This window comes from Colossoma macropomum, unplaced genomic scaffold (assembly GCF_904425465.1).
Source record: "Colossoma macropomum unplaced genomic scaffold, Colossoma_macropomum, whole genome shotgun sequence".
Taxonomy (NCBI): Eukaryota; Metazoa; Chordata; class Actinopteri; order Characiformes; family Serrasalmidae; genus Colossoma; species Colossoma macropomum.
In genome coordinates this window covers 9,046,724-9,068,963 of record NW_023494808.1, presented here as the reverse complement: position 1 = coordinate 9,068,963, position 22,240 = coordinate 9,046,724, and the positions used below count along the sequence as shown (strand labels likewise).

The window sequence follows — 22,240 nt, the reverse complement described above, 5'->3', positions numbered from 1 at the left end:
GACACCCTACCCCTAGACATGAACGCGCAAAACAAAGGGATAAGGGCTGAGTGGTGGGGGCGAGGGGTGAAATGGGATAGGACCCTCTATCCACCTGTTCAGCTTACTTTCACACTGAAGTTATAAGGAGTGTTTCAGCCAGGACTGCTTTTTAATGAGGTGCAATACAGGACAGCCAATCAGAACAGAGCTCATTTAGGCACAGTAACAGTAACTCTGAGAGCTGAAGAGAGGTTGGGAAAATGGTCATGGTTTAAAAAGAAAAGAATTACGACCATTTTTGATACACAAGAACAGACAAACATTACAAATGAACCTAAAAGGGGAAGCATTACAACACGGGAGAAATGTAGGGTGTGGGCCCTTTAAATGTCATCACAGCCTCCCCCACCAAACCGTTCCCATTTATTTTTATCCCCACCCGTATTCTGGCAAGCCCCGCCCTTCCAGCGCTAGGATTGGCTAGCCGTGTCCCTCCTCCCGCGCTCTGATGGGCTGGCAACAAGCGGTCCGCCAATCAGCGGGATACTACAAGAAGCTAAGTCAATCCAAACAGGAGGGCGTGGCTTCCCGAAAACGGGTGGGGAACGAACGTCCATCAATCCCGCCTGTAATCCGTCTCTCTCTTTCGCGTCCTGTTAAAGCGATTACGGCCAACGAGCCAACAACATGGCGACAGAGGTGAGAACCTGCTCTCTTTATAACGGCTGAATGTTCTGTTCTGGTTCTTTTTTTGGTGGTAGAACCCGAGCAGCAGCACCATCTCTCACTGAGAGCTCCAGTCTAGGCTGGAGATCTAACCTAATGTATTCTATCGATCAGAGCAAACCGGCATCCATCCAGTGTATCATACAGTATGATACACTCTCAGTACGATGGTTCTCCAAGGGTTCTTTAGTAAACGGAACGTTCTATTTAGGACCACGATTTCATGCTTAAATGGTTCTTTGCGTGGTGAAATGGTTCTTCAGATAGACTGAGAATGTTGGATATGGTTCTGTATAGAACCTTTTTTTTTTTTGAAAATGGTTCTCTGGAGCACCAAAAAGGGTTCTGCTACTGTTACAGGCTTGACATCGTACACAACAGCAGAACCCTTTTGGTGCCCCATACAATCGTTCTATATAGAACCATGGCTATCCATCACCGTGAATGATGTTGGTGTGATAGGTAATGATGTATAATGACGATAGAACCACTGTGTTCTCTAAAGAACCCTCTTTTTAAGAGTGTGGTCTAACAGTCCCGCCGTGAGTTTCCAGTAGTCCGGGTGAAAAGGCTGCAGGTTCGGCCGCAGGGCGTCTTTCAGAGATTCTGAGGTCAGGGTGAAAGGAGAACTCCACCAACGTTTCAAAATTTGGTTAAAAATGCTTAATTAGAGACTCAGACATATTAATTATACCGTGAGACACACGTTCAGCCGTATCACACCACACCAGCCAAGAGCTTAAAGGAGAATTCCACCAAAATTTGCATAATTCAGTACTTAAGAAGTAAACCGAGTACAGTGGTGGTGATAGGAACGATGTCTACAACACAAATACATTCAATTTATTTACTATCCAAATCCACCAGTGAAGCTACACGAGTCTTCTGAGTGTTTATATGTGATGTTAATGATGGTAAAATAGTGATAAACCTGAAAAAGTTAAGCTGTAATAAGTCTTTGGGGACTATTTTGCCTCACAATGTATCCCTCCGCCATGACTGGATTAAAATAAATAGGTTAAAATGCATTTCAGGCCAGAAAACTACCATAAAACCGTGTCTCAGACACCGGGCAGCCCATATCTGACATCACAGCATCTAATCACGTTCTGTGAGGGAGCTTTAAAGGCGTTCAGCTCTTCAGACGTCTGGTTCCCATCACCACCACTGTGAACAGTTCTGACTTTTAAGTTTGTCTAGAACGGAGCCTTTCGCGCCAAACCGCTCTGAATGAGTCTGTTTACGTCTCGAACATTTAATTATGCGGAAATTTTGAAAAAATGGTGGAGTTGCCCTTTAAAATAACCAAGAAACATGGCGCGCGATCAGGGGTTTTAAAAAAAAAAACGTTACGATTTAAAACAAAATGAAACCGTTAAGATTTAAAACAAAACAAAACCGTTAAGATTTTAAACAAAACGAAACCGTTAGGATTTAAAACAAAACAAAACCGTTAAGATTTAAAACAAAACGAAACCGTTAAGCTTTTTTAAAAATCGAATGGAACGCGTGCAGTCGGTCAGAGTGGGCGCGCGCAGGGGTGACGTAGCAGCCGCGTGGACGACATCAAAGCGGTCGGAGCGGCGCGCTGTGTCCTGCGGCTCTTTGGCTTCTCCGTTTGTTTGTTTGTTTGTTTGTTTGTTTTTAATTCTCGTCGGAAGAAACAAAACACAGCAAACATTTCCCGCCAGACCCGCGAGCGGAGATGACTTCAGCACCGCGGACAGCGGCCGGCAGAGCCGCGCTGCCCCTCTGTCACCAGTCTGTGAGCGAGCTCCGCTTCTCCTCCCACTCACACGCGGACAAGTGACCCGATCGCGCCTAGCACGCGCCTCTGTGTTTACTTTAACTTGTTTGGCTAATGTTGTTTATGGGACGTCACGAGACGTCACGAGGAGTAACCTTGAGCGCGCTGGTGTCTCGTGATGCTGCGATTCACAGATGAGGTTTTCATAGAGACCCTCTGTCACTGCTCCTCTGTGTGTGTGTGTGTGTGTGTGAGAGTGTGTGTGTGTGTGTGAGAGAGAGTGTGTGTGTGTGTTTGTGTGTGTGTGTGTGTGTGTTCAGTGTGTGTGTGTGTGAGAGACAGTGTGTGTGTGAGAGAGGAGAGAGAGAGAGAGAGAGAGAGAGAGAGAGCAAATATTAGATTTTGGTTCCCGGGGTAATAATAATAATAATAAATATTAATAATAACAACAGTAATACTACTAGTAACACTATTAATAATAATAATAACTATTACTGTACTAGACTCTGAAATGCATGGTTCTTTGAGGGTTCTTTAGTAAAGACAGTGGTTTTATATAGATTTATACACACACACACACACACACATATATATATATATGTATATATATATATATATATATATATATATATATATATATATATATGTATATATTGCTGTTGTTCTAACAAAACCTCGTATCTCCAAAATGGTAACTTTACAGGAGAAGAAAAAAGCCTACTTTACTTTTAATGTAAGTCAATGGAACCAAACGTTTTCCCAAGTCATTTTTGGCCGTTTCTTTTTGTCCATTCACCATGAAATTTACACACAATGTAAAGGACAACAGGTATTTTCAAATGATGTCAAAAACTGAAAAACAACAAAAATGGAGATACGAGGTTTTCTTCCGACAACAGCAAAATCTATCTATCTATCTATCTATATATATATATATATTTTTTTTTAACAAGGATGATTTAATATATAACAAGGTTTTGTTGTGACAGAAGTGATATATCTGTATTTAGTGTGTCCACACTTTATTACAGCTTCAATCCTTTAAATGGATTCACATTCAGTTTTTCAGAAAAATCTGCAGGGATGTTTTTCACACCTCCGAAGTTCAGTCTTAGAAGCTGGTTTAACATTTTTTGCTTCTCACAATCCAAATAATCCCAAACACATTCAGTGATGTTGAGGTCTGGACTCTGGGGTGGTCAGTCCACTGTTCAGCTCCTTTGTTTGATGTGTCTCCTTTACTCAGTAAGAGCTTCTTAACAGCTACACATCCTTTCAGACCCATAGTGCTGAGTGTCTCACAGTGGAAGGATGGACAGATCATTTCAGATCTGAGGCAGTCTTAGATGCACTCACTGGTGTTGTCAGTTTTGGTGTCTGCCAGGTGTTTCAGGTGGTTGTTAGGAATCTCATTTTCTCTGTAGCTTTATTCATTTTTTGTACTCCGGTTTTGGAAGCTCCTGTTCTTCCACTTATTTTCTGTTGACTTCCCCTTCCTCATCTTCTCCCGATGTCCTCAGAAATACCTCCTGAAAAATGAATAAGTTGTTTTGTCTGGAAATTCGATAATGAAGCGAGGTATCTGACTTCTGCGCTGTGTGTGTGTGTCAGAAACACGGAACGCCTTTGCTCCATCGATCTGCTGTGTCCTGTAGAGGGGCTGGCTGACGGCAGCACTGCCACTGAGCTCGCGCGTCCATTATTAATGAAGCGTGCGGCGTCAACAGCCCAGAGCATTTAGTCACGCCATGACAAGGAGGCTCAGTCTGGCCAGTGAGACAAAACAGAGAGATCAGCAGCAGCATGGGAGGCTCACACGGTCCGCTGTACTGGCACACACACATTTATCAGTTATAACAAGCCTGATATTCGGCCTTAATGAGCCACAGTAGCTGTACACTATAGACAGTGGCCTGCGTTGAACTAACTTACATGCATTACATTAACTCACGAAATGCTTACATTAAATATCCATAGATAAAACATATCAACACAGTCTCACAGTAAAAACCTTACAGTTGACCCCAGCAGGCCTTCTAACACTTCTATAACCTGAGAAGCTCAGCCAGTTTGCATTGAAGTCCCTGTACTTACTGAATAATAAGCCATAGTATGTAATTATAGTGTGTAATTTTAAGGGGTTAAATTAACACACAGTATTGATTGGACAGCTATTGAATACAGCATTTAATTCGCTCTTCGGCTGCGTTCACATTACCAGGTTGAAGAGGCACAAATCTGATTTTTTTGCCCTAATGTGACTCAGATCTGATGTTTTCAGGACTGTGTGGACACGCAAATCTGATCTTTTCAAATCCGACCTGAGCCACTTTAGCTGTGTTCGCATTACAAGCCTTGCTGCTCAAAATCTGATTTTTTGCCCAAATCCGATCTCTCTGACACGATGGTTCACACTCGTTTAGGTAAGTGATTCAAATTTGTCATTAATGTGACGAACCGGCGTCCTGAAATGAGCCGCATGAGCTCATCCTACTCAGTAACGTCACGTTCATCATCAGCACAAACTAACGAGCAGAACGAGCTTCACTGAGAAGATAATTAACTCTGATCAGCTCTCAGCTTCATTATTAGAGCGAGACGAAGGAGAAAAAGGTGAGATGAGCTGCTTTTCCACCGTTTACAGGCTTTAACTTCTGTTTGGCGCTGCTGCCATGGTAACGCTGAATGATGTGTTCACATTAAGGACGCATGACCACAAATCGGGTACTGGTCGGATTTGTCAGATGAGATTTGTGTCCACACAGCCCTGAAATCATCAGATCTGAGTCACATTAGGGCAAAAAACATATGTTCTTATGTGGTCCTAGATCGGGTACATATCCGATCTTAATGTGAACACTCGGATCAGAATTCATGTGTTTTTGTCCCACTGCACTCATTCAGCGTTACCATGGCAGCAGCGCCGAACTGAAATTAAATCCTGTAAACGGTGGAAAAGCAACACATCTCACCTTTTTAGGTGTTTATTCAGTACTTAAGCCAATCATTCAGTACTGTAGGTGTTTATTCAGTACTGTAGGCATTCATTCAGTACGATAGGTGTTTATTCAGTACTTTAGCCAATCATTCAGTACTGTAGGTGTTTATTCAGTACTGTAGGCATTCATTCAGTACGATAGGTGTTTATTCAGTACTTTAGGCAATCATTCAGTACTGTAGGTGTTTATTCAGTACTTTAGGCAATCATTCAGTAATGTAGGTGTTTATTCAGTACTTTAAGCATTCCTTCAGTACTGTTGGTGTTTATTCATTCCTTTCGGCAATATTTCAGTGCTGTACGTGTTTATTCAGTACTTTAGACAATCTTTCAGTACAGCAGGTGTTTATTCGGCACTGTAGGACTTTAATCAGTACTGTAGCCATTCATTCAGAAATGCAGATGTTCTTTCAGTACTGTATTTAGGTGCTTTAGGTGCTTATTCAGCACTGTAATGGTTTATTTAGTACTGTATGCATTCATTGACCATTTCTTTATGTGATGTTAAATACTGTAAGTGTCCATTCAGTACTGTAGACGTTTGTTCAGAACTGTAGGCGTTCATTTACTGCTGCAGGTGTTCATTAAGTACTGCAGGCTTTCAGTCTGTAATGTAGGTGCCTATGGGGAAAATTTGCAGCTGACTTTGCTGCATGACGCGGCAACAATCGAAGGACATTTGCAACTGAACTGATTAGCATTGCTCTGTAATTGTGGTTTAATTATAGTGATGTGCAGATTAACGGCCTGTTCAGTACAAGGCACTGTGGTTTAAAACCAAAGGTTCTATGTTACAGTAAGCAAATTGCGGCGTGCGCTGAAACTGCAGAACTGTGATGTGTCAGTAGGAACGAGAGTTCAGAGAGTTCACTCAGATCTTAGGACTGATGTAGCCTCGGTAATAGATGCCTTGGCAGAATTGCTTTTAATTGTAATAGCTATGTAATTGACTTGATTGATTATTTTTAAGTTTCCAGAGGCCTGACTTTACCAGTTAATTACAAAACCTTCGTCTGTCAGGCCCATTCAGTGTTCACTGCATCACATGGAAGTCAAGGTCAATGTAATAGTGATTGTGAAAGTGGTGTGAGGGCATGTGCGTCCAGCATCTGCTGATGAATGCACGTTTACACGTGGGGCTGTGTGCATGTTCATACACTATGTGTCCAAAAGTATGTGGACACCTGCTCATTCAGTGTTTCTTCTGAAATCAGGGGTATTATGGAGGAGTCTGTTCCTCCTTTGCTGCAGTAGCAGCCTCAAACCTTCTGAGAAGACACTAGATGTTGAAACATTGCTGTGAGGATTTGATTGCATTCAGCCACGAGAGCATTAGTGAGGTCAAGTACTGATGTTGGATGATTAGTTCTGGATCACTCCAACTCATCACCAAGGTATTGGATGGAGCTCCATCACGCTGAAGAACACAGTTCCACTGTTCTGCAGTCCAATGCTGGGGTCTTTATAACCCTATATTTGACAGCCGGCATTGGGCCTGGTGATCTCAGGCTCACATGCGGCTGCTTCAGAGCGTCCCATTTTATTGGCAGTGACACATGACGTATCTGTGTGTTCATGTGACTGCCAAGATGATGTCCACAATAGAGCAAAATCACATCAGACTGAACTTTAAGGCATTTTTACTGTAACTGTTAAAGAAATGAAAATGTCATTAATATGTCAAACCGTGGGGGTTTCATTCTGAGAATGGCCCCTTAAACTCATTAAGCTGGCTTGACAAGCCACCTACTAACCATCTGTCAATGCCCTAGTAACCACCTGAAATACTCTATCAACTGCACAGCCACACCCAAGCAGCCACCTGCAATACTGTGGCAGCCACCTAGCAGCACCCTACTGACTACCTAATATGCCATAGCAACCGCCTAGCAACACCTTAGCAACTACGTTGAATAGCCGTTTAGAAACACCTGCTCTGGTACGAGTGGATCAGACACAGCAGTGCTGCTGGAGTTTTTAAACACCTCAGTGTCGCTGCTGAACTGAGAATAGTCCACCAACCAAAAATATCCAGCCAGCAGCGTCCTGTGGGCAGCGTCCTGTGACCACTGATGAAGGACTATAGGATGACCAACACAAACTGTGCAGCAGCAGATGAGCTATCGTCTCTGACTTTACATCTACAAGGTGGACCGACAAGGTAGGAGTGTCTAATAGAGTGGACAGTGAGTGGACACAGTGTTTAAAAACTCCAGCAGCACTGCTGTGTCTGATCCACTCAGACCAGCACAACACACACTAACACACCACCACCACCTCAGTGTTACTGCAGTGCTGAGAATGATCCTCCACCCAAATAGTACCTGCTCTGTGAGGGTCCATGGGGGTCCTGACCACTGAAGAACAGGGTAACAAAGTATGCAGAGAAACAGATGGACTACAGTCTGTAATTGTAGAACTACAAAGTGCACCTATATAGTAAGTAGAGCTGATAAAATGGACAATGAGTGTAGAAACAAGGAGGTGGTCATAATGTTATGCCTGATCGGTGTATATATATGTATATGCTGTGTTCCAAATATCCATTATAGTCGAGTTCATCGTCAGTGTCCTGCTGTGTCCTTTCATTTCAATGACTCTGTGTTTTATATCCTCTGTTACAGTTCCACAACCTGCAGGAGCTGAGACACAGCGCCTCTCTGGCCAATAAAGTCTTCATCCAGAGAGATTACTCAGAGGGAACCGTCTGCAAATTCCAGACCAAATTCCCCTCCGAACTGGACAGCAGGGTAAGAGAGAGATGCAGGGTGGTATCAAAGGCCCTGTATCCTACATTTTTCTTGTATTTTATTGTTTCCGCCTGTAACATTTGTGCAGTTTTATGCACCAAAAATGGTCATAATTCTTTTTCTCCATAACCATTTTCCAACCTCTCTTCATCCCTTAGAATTCAACAGGCTGTTTTTGTTACTGTGCCTTTAAGACTGATATATGTAAATGAGCTGTGTTCTGATTGGCTGCCCTGTATTGTGCCTTGTTCAAAAAGCACTCAGAGCTGAAACATTTCTTAAGTGTGGATGAGCGGGGCTAAACTTCTGTTGGCTGAACAGGTGGATATACAATGCATTTGGGAAAGTCTTCGGACCCTTTCACTTTTTTCACATTTTGTTATGTTGCAGTCTTGCTTGATTAAAAAGATCAAGTTTTTCTGCATCATTCTGCACTCTGACAAAGTGAAAACAGAATTTACATTTTTTTTGCAAATTTATAGAAAAGGAAAAACTAAAATATTGTATTGATGAGTATTCAGACCCTTTACTCAGTACTTAGTTGAAGCACCTTTGGCAGCGATTACAGCCTCCAGTCTTCTTGGGTATGATGCCAACAGGGTTTGCACACCTGGATTTAGAATATCTCTGTACCTGGCTCCATTCAGCTTTCCCAGTCTCCCTGTCCCAGCTGCTGAAAAACAACCCCACAGCATAGTGCTGCCACCACCATGCTTCACTGTAGGGATGGTTTTGGGCAGGTGATGAGCAGTGCCTGATTTCCTCCAGACATGATGCTTAGAATTGAGGCCAAAAAGTTCATCAGATCAGAGAATCTTGTTTCTGAGAGTCCTTTAGATGCTTTTTTGCAAACTCCAGGTGGGCTTTCATGTGTCTTTTACTGAGGAGAGGCTTCTGTCTGGCCACTCTGCCATAAAGCCCAGATTGTTGGAGTGCTGCAGTGATGGTTATCCTTCTGGAAGTTTCTCCCATCTGCACACAGGATCTTTGGAGCTCAGCCAAAGTGACCATTGGGTTCTTGGTCACCTCTCTTACCAAGGTCCTTCTCCCCCAGTTACTTAGTTTGGTGGGGTGGCCAACTGTAGGAAGAGTCCTGGTTGTTCCAACCTGCTTCTGTTTAAGAACTATGGAAGCCACTGTGCTCTTGGGAAGTTTTAGCACAGCAGAAATTTTTTATAGGTTTGTGTCTTTCCAATTTATGTCCAATCAACTGAATTTACCACATGTGGACACCAGTCAAGGTGTCAAAGATGATCAAGAGAAATGAGAGGCCCTCAGAGCTAGATTTTAGGTGTCATAGCAAAGGGTCTGAGTGCTTATGTCCATGTGAAATTTTAGTTTTTCCTTTTAAATTAATTTCTAAAATTTCACTTAGTCATGAAGGGGTATTGAGTGCAGAATGATGGGGTAAAACTTGTTTTTTTTATTTTAGCACAAGGCCACAACATAACAAAATGTGAAAAAAGTAAAAGGGTCTGAAGACTTTCCGAGTGCATTTCATGTGAATGAGTTGGTTGTCATGACAGCACAGTTACAATGAATCCAAAACAGGTAGTTTTGCATCTTATTGTCTGTATATGGATTGTATGGACTCAGGAGTGATGGAACATTTTGAAACTTTAACAATATTTACATTTTACTTCCAACTTCTTTGTTTTAAAAGTGAGAGAAATTCAGATTACCATGAAATGAGCCCTTTAAGCATTTTAAATGGCTTGTTGGTCTGCTGTTTTTTTTGCTTTTGGAGGGTTTATGATCCCCCCTACAGTGTCAGCAGTGCTGAACACACACTCTCACAGAGAGAGAGAGACAGAGAGAGAGAGAGAGAGAGACAGAGACAGAGATAGAGAGAGGTAAATGATCCTAGGGTATCAAATTAACAGTGTGTTATCTGCAATGAGGCATTTACATGCTTTTGAGCACAAAGGGATACAATTACAGAGAGAGAGAGAAAGAGGGAGGGATACAATAGACCTGCTGAGAGAGCCAGAGAGAGAGAAAGAGATAAAAAATACCTGCTGAGAGAGAGAGCGAGAGGTAAATGATCGTTGGGGTATTAAATTAAGAGTGTGTTATCTGTAACAAGTCATTTAAACACTTTTGAGCACAGACAGATACAATTACAGAGAGAAACAATAGACCTGCTGAGAGAGAAACAGAGAGAGAGAGAAACAAAAGACCTGCTGAGAGAGAAACAGAGAGAGAGAGAAACAAAAGACCTGCTGAGAGAGAAACAGAGAGAGAGAGAAACAAAAGACCTGCTGAGAGACAGAGAGAGATACCAAAGACTTGCAGTGCGAGAGAGAGAGAAACAAAACATTTGTTGAGAGAGACACAGAGAGAGATACAACAGACCTGCTGAGAGAGACACAGAGAGAGATACACTAGACCTGCTGAGAGAGACACAGAGAGATCCAATAGACCTGCTTAGAGACACAGAGATACAATAGACCTGATGAGAGACACAGAGATAGAGATACAATAAACCTGCTGAGAGAGACACAAAGAGATACAGTAGACCTGCTAAGAGAGACACAGAGAGAGATTCAATAGACCTGCTGAGAGAGACACAGAGATAGAGATACAATAAACCTGCTGAGAGAGACACAGAGAGATACAATAGAACTGTTGAGAGATACACAGAGATGCAGTATACCTGCTGAGAGAGACACAAAGACAGACTGCTGAGAGAGACACAGAGATACAGTAGACCTGCTGAGAGAGACACAGAGAGAGATACAATAGACTTGCTGAGAGAGGCACTGAGAGATACAGTAGACCTGCTGAGAGAGACACAGATACAGTAGACCTGCTGAGAGAGACACAGAGATACAGGAGACCAGCTGAGAGAGACGCAGAGATACAGTAGACCTGCTGAGAGAGACACAGAGAGAGAGAGAGAGAGAAACAATAGACCTGCTGAAAGAAAGTGAGAGAGAGAGAAGGAGAGGGAGAAAGATAGAGAGAGATGAAAAAGGCAGAGACAAGCAAAGAGAGAGAAACGGAGCAAGAGAAGCAGAGAGAGGTTTATCTGAATTGGATGGTCCTTCAAGGAGAATTGACCAGTCATTAGACTAATTAGACTGTCAGTCATGTTGTTTCAGTGATGACCTGTTATATTAAACCTGCATTAGAGATGTTTGAAAACACAGCTGCTCTTTACATTATGTGAGCATTTTTATGATGAATGGACTGATAGAAATGATCCAACATAACCTGGAATAAAATCTCATTACATTAACCTGCATTAAAGGTCGAATCTGTTTCTTCTGTGAGGTTTCCATTTCGGACAACAACTCCATTTCTTCTTTTTCGTTTTACTATGAATGCATCAGTAGAAATTTTGAAAATCAAACCTATTAAGCTTTTTAACCTAACGTAAGAACAGTTTTACAGTATCTAGAGAGTTTCATTGTGGAGATGTGAGGTTTTCAGCGACAGTTTGCTCCTTCATCATTTTTCCATTGTGATGCATCATGTTGATTGGCTGGCTGATCTGCTATCTGCCGACTGATTGGACAGATTGAGAAGACTCTGTTTGAGGACACGGTGAAGACGCTGAATAATTACTATGCGGAGGCGGAGAAGATCGGAGGCCATTCCTACCTGGAGGGCTGCCTGGCCTGCATCACCGCCTACCTCATCTTCCTCTGCATGGAGACGCGCTATGAAAAGGTAGATGTGTGTGATGCTGCGTCTGGATACGCAAAGGACAACACTGACATGTTGCCAGATTTATGAGGTTTATGAGGAGCCACTTCCTATTTCCCCCATTATATCAAAAACATCACTGCTGAACAGCGGAGGGCGCCCGCAAGCGGAATGAGAATGAGGATATAAAATAATCCTCCTTTGCATTAAAATAAAGCTCTGCTGATTGTTCAACACAGTTTTAACACTAAATCTTAATAAATGGTCTTAAACGCTGGAGTTAATGTAGAACTGCTAATTCACCCTTTAACCCTGCAGGTTGGCACACAGACTGCTGGTCACATAGCAACACAGACAACAATCTCACCTAGTTAGTAGCTAAAGAAAAGCACAGAGAGAGATTTAAGAGTACAATTTGGAGATGAATGGACTTATTTGCATTTATAATCATTCCAGCTGGTTTCCTGATACGTTTAATCTGCAACAAGAAATTGACAAACACTAAAAATTCACGAAGCTGAAGTCAGCTTCTTCTTCGAATTTTTCCGTTCCACCTTAAATGGTGCAGCAGTTACATTCTGCCGCTTCAGGCACTGTGTAAGGTGAAACGGGAAAATTTGAACAAGAAGCTGGCGAATGAGGAGCGACTACAGCCTCGTAAAAAGTCGAACGTTGAGAGACATTTTACAAGAAACTACTTTTTTGGAAAAGTTTCCTGCCAGAGATGTGAGAAAAGCGGCTATAGCTGAGCTACAGCTTAAAGCAGAGTAAAGTCAGTCTGCATTTTCATTTATGTTATATTTTTTAGTCTATACTAGCACATCAGCACATACTGAGACATACTTACAGAAAAGATGGTAAAACGTTACTTCAGTAAAATGGACCTAAAATGTTGTGGCTCCCAAAGTGGTTCAGCTTTTGTTGAATGGACAAAATGGCTCTTCTTCTTCTTAACATTTGGGTTGCGACCCCTGCCTTAGACGTCAACTACTGATGTTATTATGATGTGTCCGGATGATCTTATTAACTTGGGTGAAATGCTGTGTGTGTACATGTGTCTGTGTAGGTCCTGAAGAAGATCTCGCGGTACATTCAGGAGCAGAATGAGAAGATTTACGCTCCCAGAGGTCTGCTCATTACCGACCCTATAGAGAGGGGCATGAGGGTCGTATCCTTCCACACAATGTGTGCGTTTGTGTGAGCTTGTACTTGTGATTTGTGATTGTAATTGCACTTTTGAGGTTCAGGTAAGATGATGCTCTCCATGATAGGTGGGGGTGTTGGGAGGGGAAGGTGAAACATGATATTATTGGTTAATATTTTTTCCAGCCTGCTGATGCAAAAATCTGAAGACGTTTTTAGTCTTTTTAGGTGGAGCAAAAGTCAGTAATACTTTACTGTACATAACATGGACGATGTTATATCGCTGTCATGACAGATTTTGTTCGGGTATATAACCATGTCATGCTACCATTACAGGTGTAACGAAAATAGTTGATGTTGTTGTAAAGGGGAACACGAATCAGCTTCTCACATGTAGATATATATGTGTCAAAAGCTGACGCTGATAAACATTTACACCGCACAAACATTTAGCCTGGCAACCTGGACCTGGTGTATAAAGTCTTTACCGAGTCCTTAGTTATACTAGTTAGTTTCAAACTATGCTGTTACTAAACTTGGTTGCACCACAAATCCGTAAATTGTGTCTTAACTAGTAACAACTAACTAATGTGAACGTTGCTTTAACAGGATGATAACATGTTCAGAACCAATCAGTAAACCTGCTGCCATGGAAACGCAACGGCAGCTGCTCTGACTTTTTCAATGAAAAAAAAAAAACGGCATAGAAGAGAACAGTGTGTACAAGTTGAATAAAACTAATTATCTACAGTCACTGTCGGATTATTCTTTAATATTTTCATGAGAAAACCAAATATGCAGCTTTTTGAACTCCGGTTTCTCACTGACCGACACAGCGGCAGATCAGTTTAGCTGTTTGTGCAGCTGCTGAGTCTCTAAGCCAGAGCTGTGGGTGTTTAGCTTCATGTTCTGAGTTAAAACCAGGGCGATGATTAGAGCTGTAAGTAAAGGGTTTAGAATTTTTAGCTTAGTTAACCAACAAAGTCGGGTTTTTGGTCTTTTTTATGCTTTCTACATGGTTTCTGATGGTTTCCCCAACACTTACACCTGCTGAGGGGGGTGTAAATATTTAGTAACTACTAAGCCCAACATTAAAACTAGTTTGTGGTGCAAACCGTTCTGATTTAGTAATGCATTAACCTGAACTTAGTAAACACTCACGTTACAGCTAACGTACGTTTGAACTTACGTACAGCTGGTGCAACCGGCCACTGGTATTTAAGTCAGCACTGAGTGGTACAAGGTAGGTACCTAATAAACCGGCAGCTCAGTGTCTTCTCTTTGAGTGAAGTCTTACTACCGTATATTATATTTGGGTCATTCTACAGAAACGTCCATTTTTGTGTCCCTAGTGTTTACAGATATATTACACTTGAAAAACATGTTTGGGTTACAATTTATTTATATTTTAAAATAAAACAATAAGTTATTTTAACAGTAACACCTTATTGAGCCTCAATTCAGCAATATTGGTTTTTAAATCAATCATATAGAATTCCAAACACCACAGAAGAGCTTGTCCTCACAGTCATGTGGTGAGGCCATAATTTGAGGTAAAAAACATGTTTTTCTGCCATTTTAACTGCAAAAATCTATACATGACTATAAATATATGAATTAAATGACATAAAGAAAACATGCCAAATAAATATTATAAAATATATAATGAAAGTCCACAGGAGTCGTGTCACTGGTGTTACTGCATATCAAAAAGTCTCTTATTTTGAAATAAAAATCACACTGATGACATCACTTGACTTCCTTTTCCCTGTTTTCTGAGGCTCTATGAAGAAAAGCACATGGTGAGTCCACTGTGTCTTTCAGTTATCAGAGATTTTCTCATTTAGCTCATGATTTCATATGAAGCTTTTAGCTGAAGTCACTGGTGTGACCGACTTTGTTCTGAGGTAATTGTGAAAAAATAGAACACAAATGGATTAAATTACATATTTTAGTGGATATTCCATGATTGACATCATGTGGTTTGATGCTCATTTAGTAAAATGCATTTTTCATTAAAATGTCTCTGGTGTTACCTTTCTTATGTGTAACACCGATGACGATCAGTAACACCAGTGACTCCTATGGACAGATAGAAAAGTGGACGATTCTGTAGAATGGCCAACATGTATAATACTTTGTTAACATTACTGCGAAACACGAGAGCCTTAACGTGCCACAGACATGACTGAAGTCTGAAGTGACTGTGACTAAATGATGGCTGAAGTTAGTTCACTCTCAGTTAGCACTAGTGTTAGCTCATGTGCTGATTTATCCCAGCAAAAGATTTCCTTTCACTTTTGAATGGCCGCTGCAGTTTGCTCATGAAAAATGAATGTTTGTAAATGTACTCCTGCTTCCTTTGTGCTACTCAAGTTGTTGTAGAGCCCTGTTGGATAGATGACCTACAAAGTGATGTTACTGCGAAATGGTCAGCATTCAGAATGTAGGCTGTACCTGAAGAAGCTAATAGACTAGTTTTTTGTTCCGTGTCAGCTAAATTCTTTCCACAGGACAGTGTGTTCCTTTCCAGTCTAAACACTGCGTGTTTAGCCGCACCGCTACACAGACGAGCGTCAACTTTTTCTGCTAGTTTAGTCATATGTACACTGCACATTCGGGTTTAAGCTTAATGCACCACTTTTCACAGCATCACTTATTTTCATCACACTGGAATTATCATGATAGCTTATGTCAACTGCTAATGTAACTAAGAGGACTGTAGTTAGCCTTCATGATATCAAACATTATGATGTCTGTCATGACAACTACCGGTAATAGGAACGGGACACTTATGGACATAATGTGTCATGACAGTATATGACAAACTCCATAACATGTTGATGGCACTGTTACGTCATTAAGTGTGTTTACATTCACTCAATAATCCGATCATAATCAGATTTCTGAAGTTATCTGATTATTCAAATGGTCATGTAAACAGCACACTCTGATTTCTGAGAGTCGGGGTAAAGTCTGAAAATCTGATTAAGAAATCCGATAAAGAGAGCTGGATTTTAGCTCAGGAATCAGATTTCTCAGTGCATGTGAACTCTTACTCTGATTTCTTTCGGATATCTCAGTCTGAGCATGTGCAAAAACAGACGGTGGTACCAGAAATAAGCAAGCAGCGCTGCTGCGAGACGCAGCGAAACACTTTTGGAGCAACGCTGAAACCGACTACATGCTTGACGAAATGAAGGATTTAAATATTCTTCATTTTCTAGATGATGTAAGTTCATATTTTCAGGTAAAGTGTGACCAGAGACATGAAATAACAAGGTTTAAAAAGTCATTGCCTTGACTGCTGTGTCAGATTGAGATCAGTATCTATGAGGACAGAGGCTCCAGTGGGTCCAGCTCAGGCAGCAGCACCACCAGCAGCAGTGGACGATGATGCGCACACACGCGCGCACACACACACTCAAACGCACGCGCACAGCCGAGGGCCTGACCGATTTATCGTTTGGTCACTAAATTGGCTGATAAATCACCAATCAATGTAAATCAATCAATGTAATACTGCTAACAACAGCTGTGAAACCTGCTGTCGGGCACTGAGAAGCGTTAAAAACTCACATACACATTCGGATGATGCTAGAGCGTGCTGGGTATGAACAGTGCATGTAATCTGGATTACAAAAATAAGGTATTTGTGATCAGAGTGGGATTCCATTGCTAATACACATATATTCAGATGACAGTTACTCTTTTGCTGATTTTAGGATTTCTGCCTTCATTAATTCTTAATTTATCATGAATTTTTACATCCCATTCTATTTCTGTTAATACTTTTTTTCCAAGAGAACACAACTGAACTGGCCTCGCTCTCTGGGTGGGTAGGATGGCCCCTCCTTCTCCCCCCATCACCCAATGCGATGCTAGTCAGTGCAGGCGTCTGTTAGCTGACGCCCACACGTGTTGGGCTGTCGAACGACGTTGCGTGAGCTTCTCGGAGGAAGCCTGTGTTAGCCTTCGCCCTCCTAGCACTGGTGGTATCGTGATTGGGGGGGTCCTAACTAGTGGGTGGAATTGGATAAGACTAAAGTGGGGAGAAAATTGGGGGAAAATTAAATAAATTAATAATAATAATAATAATAATTTTTTCCAGCACACATTTTCTGCCGGATTTTTGGCCAGTGATTATTCGCCTTTTTTCACAAGGCGTGGGCAACACGAACACACAAAACACACTTATTTCAGTACCTTTTTTTAGCCAAACTTGCTGAATTAATAACACATTAGCTCTTTAACAGCCTAATGTGGCATTTTAAATCAGACAAAATCAAACCTTCAAACATTTAAAGATTTCGATATGTGCCGATTCCAGCTGTGCACCTCTGATTTACTGAGCGTGCTCCTAAGCCACACAACAGTTCAGTCACTATAACTGACAACAGTTGCGCGTCGTTTTGGGTGCATCAAGATGCTGAATCATACCCTCAGTGAATCAGGAGGCCAGCCTTGTGTCTGGAGGATCGATCTTTATTTCTTCAGCCTTGCAGTTTCACTGCAACCATAGTCATGGTTATGTAGGCTCAGGTGCATCGCTGCTTGGACAGTTGCCTATAATAGGAACAACAAAGCACAGCTGTGACAGACGTGACCATGTAGGGACAAAGAGAAACAGCTGAACAGAACGTCCTGAATGTCCTCATTACAGCCTCACAGCAAACGCATCCATGATACAACACACAGCACTGAATGTAATATGACACACAGCACATTATTCCTTCATCCCCCTCTTAGAACATACTGTGAAATGTAGGTTCTCGCAAGTTTAATCAAAGGAGAGGCTGAATCTTCAGCTGATTTGAACTTGACTATTTATGAAGCCAAATACATCAACTAAATCAGAAATAGTCCAAAAGGAAGACTAGATGACACTTTTTAAGCCTTAAAGTCAGTACCAGTACCAGTACAGTATTACATACATTACAAGTGTTCTACCCAACACTGAACTGACATGTGACGATTGGCACAGTTTAACTAAAACAGTTGAAATCTGTTTAAATTTTCACCATATTAAATCACATCTGCTGATATTATTGATTATCGTAATTTTCAGATCTTTAAAATCGGTATCGGCAATAAAATGTTCATATCGGTCAGGCCCTAATACAGCCGCTTCTCTCCAGGACACACACATACACACAAACAGTCACACATATGCCTTTTGCCTTCATGTTCCACAATCCATGAGTGGTTCTGCCCATGCGACCACAGCCATCCACAGCGCAAGTGAACAAACCGGACTGCACCGAGAACTGCAACTCACTTCAGCTGTTCTGGACATGTAGAAGTGCCAGAATCACCACAGATCATCAGGACTGAATCACATGACCGTATTACAGCCCCTCAGTGCCATCCATCCACTCTAGAGATCTGCAGAGAACATGAATCACTACAGCCACAGTGTCCTGAACCATGTTTACATACACTTCCATTGAACCCTGCTGAGGGAAAGAGCAGTAACTATGGCAACAGTGGAACACGGAAAGGCATCTTCAAAGTTCTGTCATTGCCAAGCGCACCGAAAAAAGCTTTGAACTTACAGGAATAAATCGTGTTAGATCAACACAGTTCTTGCCAAAGTAAGTGAGCTGAAAAATGGCAGCTGTGTTGATATGTTTGCTCGTGCGCAACCGTTGGACTTAAATCATGTAAAGCTTGTTTGAACGATCCAGTTAAACTAGTTTTACAAAGACCAGTCTTAGGCCCAATCCCATTTTATACTTCTACCCCTACCACCTTGCCCCTTAGAACTGAGGTACAAGGGGTAGAGGTTGATTTTCCACTACCCCTAGACGTGAACACGGAAAACCGAGGGGTAAGGGTTAGGTGGTAGGGGCGAGGGGTGAAATGGGATCGGGCCTTAGAAGTTTTCTGCTTCTTATGGCGCCAGTTACAGATTTAGGCTTATATTTATTGTCGTAGAATATGTTGATTTTCAAAGTGAAAACACGTCCTCGACAGCGAACAAACTTAAATGTGACCTAGTTGTACAAATTTTACTGCACAGTTTTGATTTATGTGCTGAATTTAACATACTGGAAAAAATACAATATAACAAGTCATATTTTATGCTTTATTTTATGTTAAATTCAGCAAATAGACAGTAACTGTGCATTAAAATGTGCAATTTTGTCACTTAATGTCACTTGGAAAATGAACAAATCATGAAATTTGACCACAGCGCCTAAACTTTTGCGCACAACTCTAAGCTCAATTATATTAACTCATATATGTTTACAGTACCACTTTATATCACAGTGCACATCACTTCCAACATACTGAAGCTGTGTTTAGTTTGGCTGTTGCTGTGGTTACGGCTCTTTACCTTTGTAGGGCAGCATTGTATCCTCGATTATGCAATTCCATGTCGTTAGTTGTTGTTGTTGTTGTTATTTTTGTTGTATGTAGCAGCCTGTAGGGCCCAGAGAGCAGAGGAGAGTCTTCCACAGCAGGTCAGAAGTTGGCCATGTTTGCACTTTTTTCCTTTTTGTTGCTTTTATGTATGATTTTAAGAAGGATGGTTGAGTTATTGTAGCTCCGAGAGGTCATTCTCTGGGATTCTGGGATTTTTGTACCATTGTAGATTTCAGGACCCAGAAAGCTGATCTGATTAGAGTCAGTAGAGTTGATGTAACTGTGTTTGATAGGTGATGAAATGCCAAAACTGATCTTAGATCAGAACACACACCTTTCTTTGACGTATATACACTGTGTGTCAAAAGTTTGGGGACACCTGCATTCGTTAATAATGTGTCTTGTTCAGTTTATTTTGACCAAGTAAGAAAAACAGAGGTCCACTTAGTATAAAGTGACTTATGTGCTGATCCTATATTTATCTTCAACACTCAGCTTCACATCCATCAAAGTGTCTTGGTATGAAGGGCAGGTGATGATTTGACCATTTTTTTTCCAAATTATTGTTGAAAGCACTATTTTGACCCAGTGTTGGTTTAAACATCTCAAAGGTGGGGATGTAATATGAGGCCTTTGGCTCTTTTCTATAAGGACTTTCGTCAGTTGTTCCCTTAATTAGCAAGAAAAATCTCAAAATCTGAACAGCTTATAGTTAAATATGTTTTTCCAGATGAAAAAACCTTTTGAAAAGCTGGGCGTCCCCAAACATTTGGCAGCAGTGTACGTACCCTGACTGGCCACTTCATTAACTACACCTGCTTGTTTCTACGCTCATTGTCCATTTTATCAGCTCCACTTACTATATAGGTGCACGTTGTAGTTCTACAGTTACAGACTGTAGACCATCTGTTTCTCTGCATACTTTGTTACCCTGTTCTTCAGTGGTCAGGACCCCCACAGAGCCACAGTAACACTGACGTGGTGGTGGTGTGTTAGTGTGTGTTGTGCTGGTGCGAGTGGATCAGACACAGCAGTGCTGCTGGAGTTTCTAAACACTGTGTCCACTCACTGTCCACTCTATTAGACACTCCTACCTTGTCGGTCCACCTTGTAGATGTAAAGTCAGAGACGATAGCTCATCTGCTGCTGCACAGTTTGTGTTGGTCATCCTCCAGTCCTTCATCAGTGGTCACAGGACGCTGCCCACAGGACGCTGTTGGCCTGTGGGCTATTCTCAGTCCAGCAGTGACACTGAGGTGTTTAAAAACTCCAGCAGCACTGCTGTGTCTGATCCACTGAGACCAGCACAACACACACTAACACACCACCACCACGTCAGTGTTACAGCAGTGCTGAGAATGATCCACCACCCAAATAGTACCTGCTCTGTGAGGGTCCATGGGGGTCCTGACCACTGAAGAACAGGGTAAAAGGGGGCTAACAAAGTATGCAGAGAAACAGATGGACTACAGTCTGTAACTGTAGAACTACAAAGTGCTCCTATATAGTAAGTGGAGCTGATAAAATGGACAATGAGCGTAGAAACAAGGAGATGTACTTAATGGAGTGGCCGATTGATATATGTATATAGATAAATACCTGGCTGTACTCATGTCAATTGCTAAAATACTGTGCGAAAGTCAGAGACCACCCTTCATTTCTTTAATTTCCAGTCAAAACAGCTTCCATTCTTTTTAGGAGACTTGCTTTCAGTGTTTCAGAGAAACCTGCAGGGATATTTTTCTACACCTCCAATCTTAGAAATGGGTTATTTAGAAATTTGTTATTTAAATTTTCTCCTTTCTCCAATCCAATTCATCCAAATGACAAATTTAGACTCATCAGCCCCTAAATTGTACTCCACATCCCAGATGTGCAATTTTGCTGTTCTAGTGCACAATTTCTTCTTTTGTGTCTCCTTTTCTCAGTAAGAGCTTCTTAACAGCTACACATCCTTTCAGACTCATAGTGCTGAGTGTCTCACAGTGGAAGGATGGACAGAAACTCCTGTGGATGTTTTCAGATCTGAATCCAGAGTGGAGCTTGATTTTCTCCTCTCTCTCAAAGATGAAAGCTTTAAGTGCTGTTTATCTGATGGGGACAGTTTTGGTGTCTGTCAGGTCTTCCAGGTGGTTGTTAGGAGTCTCATTTTCTCTGTAGTTTTTAATCGTTATTTTGAACTCCAGTTTTGGAAATTCTTGTTTTTTCATGTATTTTCCTTGACGTTCTCCTTCCTCATGCAAGCGGATTACCTTATATCTAATATCCTCAGAAATATCTCCTGAAAAATTGGAAATGAATAGCTATATGCCTGTTTTGACTGGAAATTAAATAAACGTAGTGTAGATACATATAATCGAATGGTCCATGATCCAAATAATGGCTGGTCAACAGCAGTCCTGTGATCAGAAACTGACTGCAGCAGCAGTAAAGTGGATATGCAGGTCAGTCAGCAGTGTTTGTCTACATTAGGGAACAAGAACTAGTTTGTTTGTTTCCAAACCAAGACATTTCAGGCTCAACATCTCATAAGCTTCCACTGCCATGTCAAGCACTGTAAAGTTCACTGTAGTTTTTTTTATATGTCTGTATCTGTTTTCATGTTCATAACGTAGCCCAAAGTTAAAATACAAAACTGACCTCTTCAGTGTCATGAAACTGCCACTCAGCCAAACCCTCGCTATGAGCTTCCATTCCTTAACGAGGGAACTGGCTCGTATTTATGCAAACGTACAGAAGGATTTTCATACAACTTGCACTCACTGGGATACCAAGCTTGTTTGTTTCTGTTGTGTAGCAAAGCAAATAAACACACAGCTGAAGCTTATCGTAAAGTTACTGCTCGTTTTGTCTTTTTTCGAAACGTGCTGGTTT

At 41.5% G+C, this 22,240-nt stretch overlaps 1 protein-coding gene across 1 annotated transcript; it reads left to right on the top strand.

Annotated features, from left to right (window-relative positions):
- The first annotated feature begins 586 nt into the window (after positions 1-586).
- golga7ba (golgin A7 family, member Ba) lies at positions 587-16,427 on the top strand. The gene is made up of 5 exons (XM_036557634.1): positions 587-681; positions 8,078-8,203; positions 11,726-11,878; positions 12,921-13,022; positions 16,314-16,427. The coding sequence occupies exons 1-5, from the start codon at positions 670-672 to the stop codon at positions 16,392-16,394; spliced, it is 474 nt and encodes a 157-aa protein (XP_036413527.1). The 5' UTR covers positions 587-669; the 3' UTR covers positions 16,395-16,427.
- Positions 16,428-22,240: the final 5,813 nt, after the last annotated feature.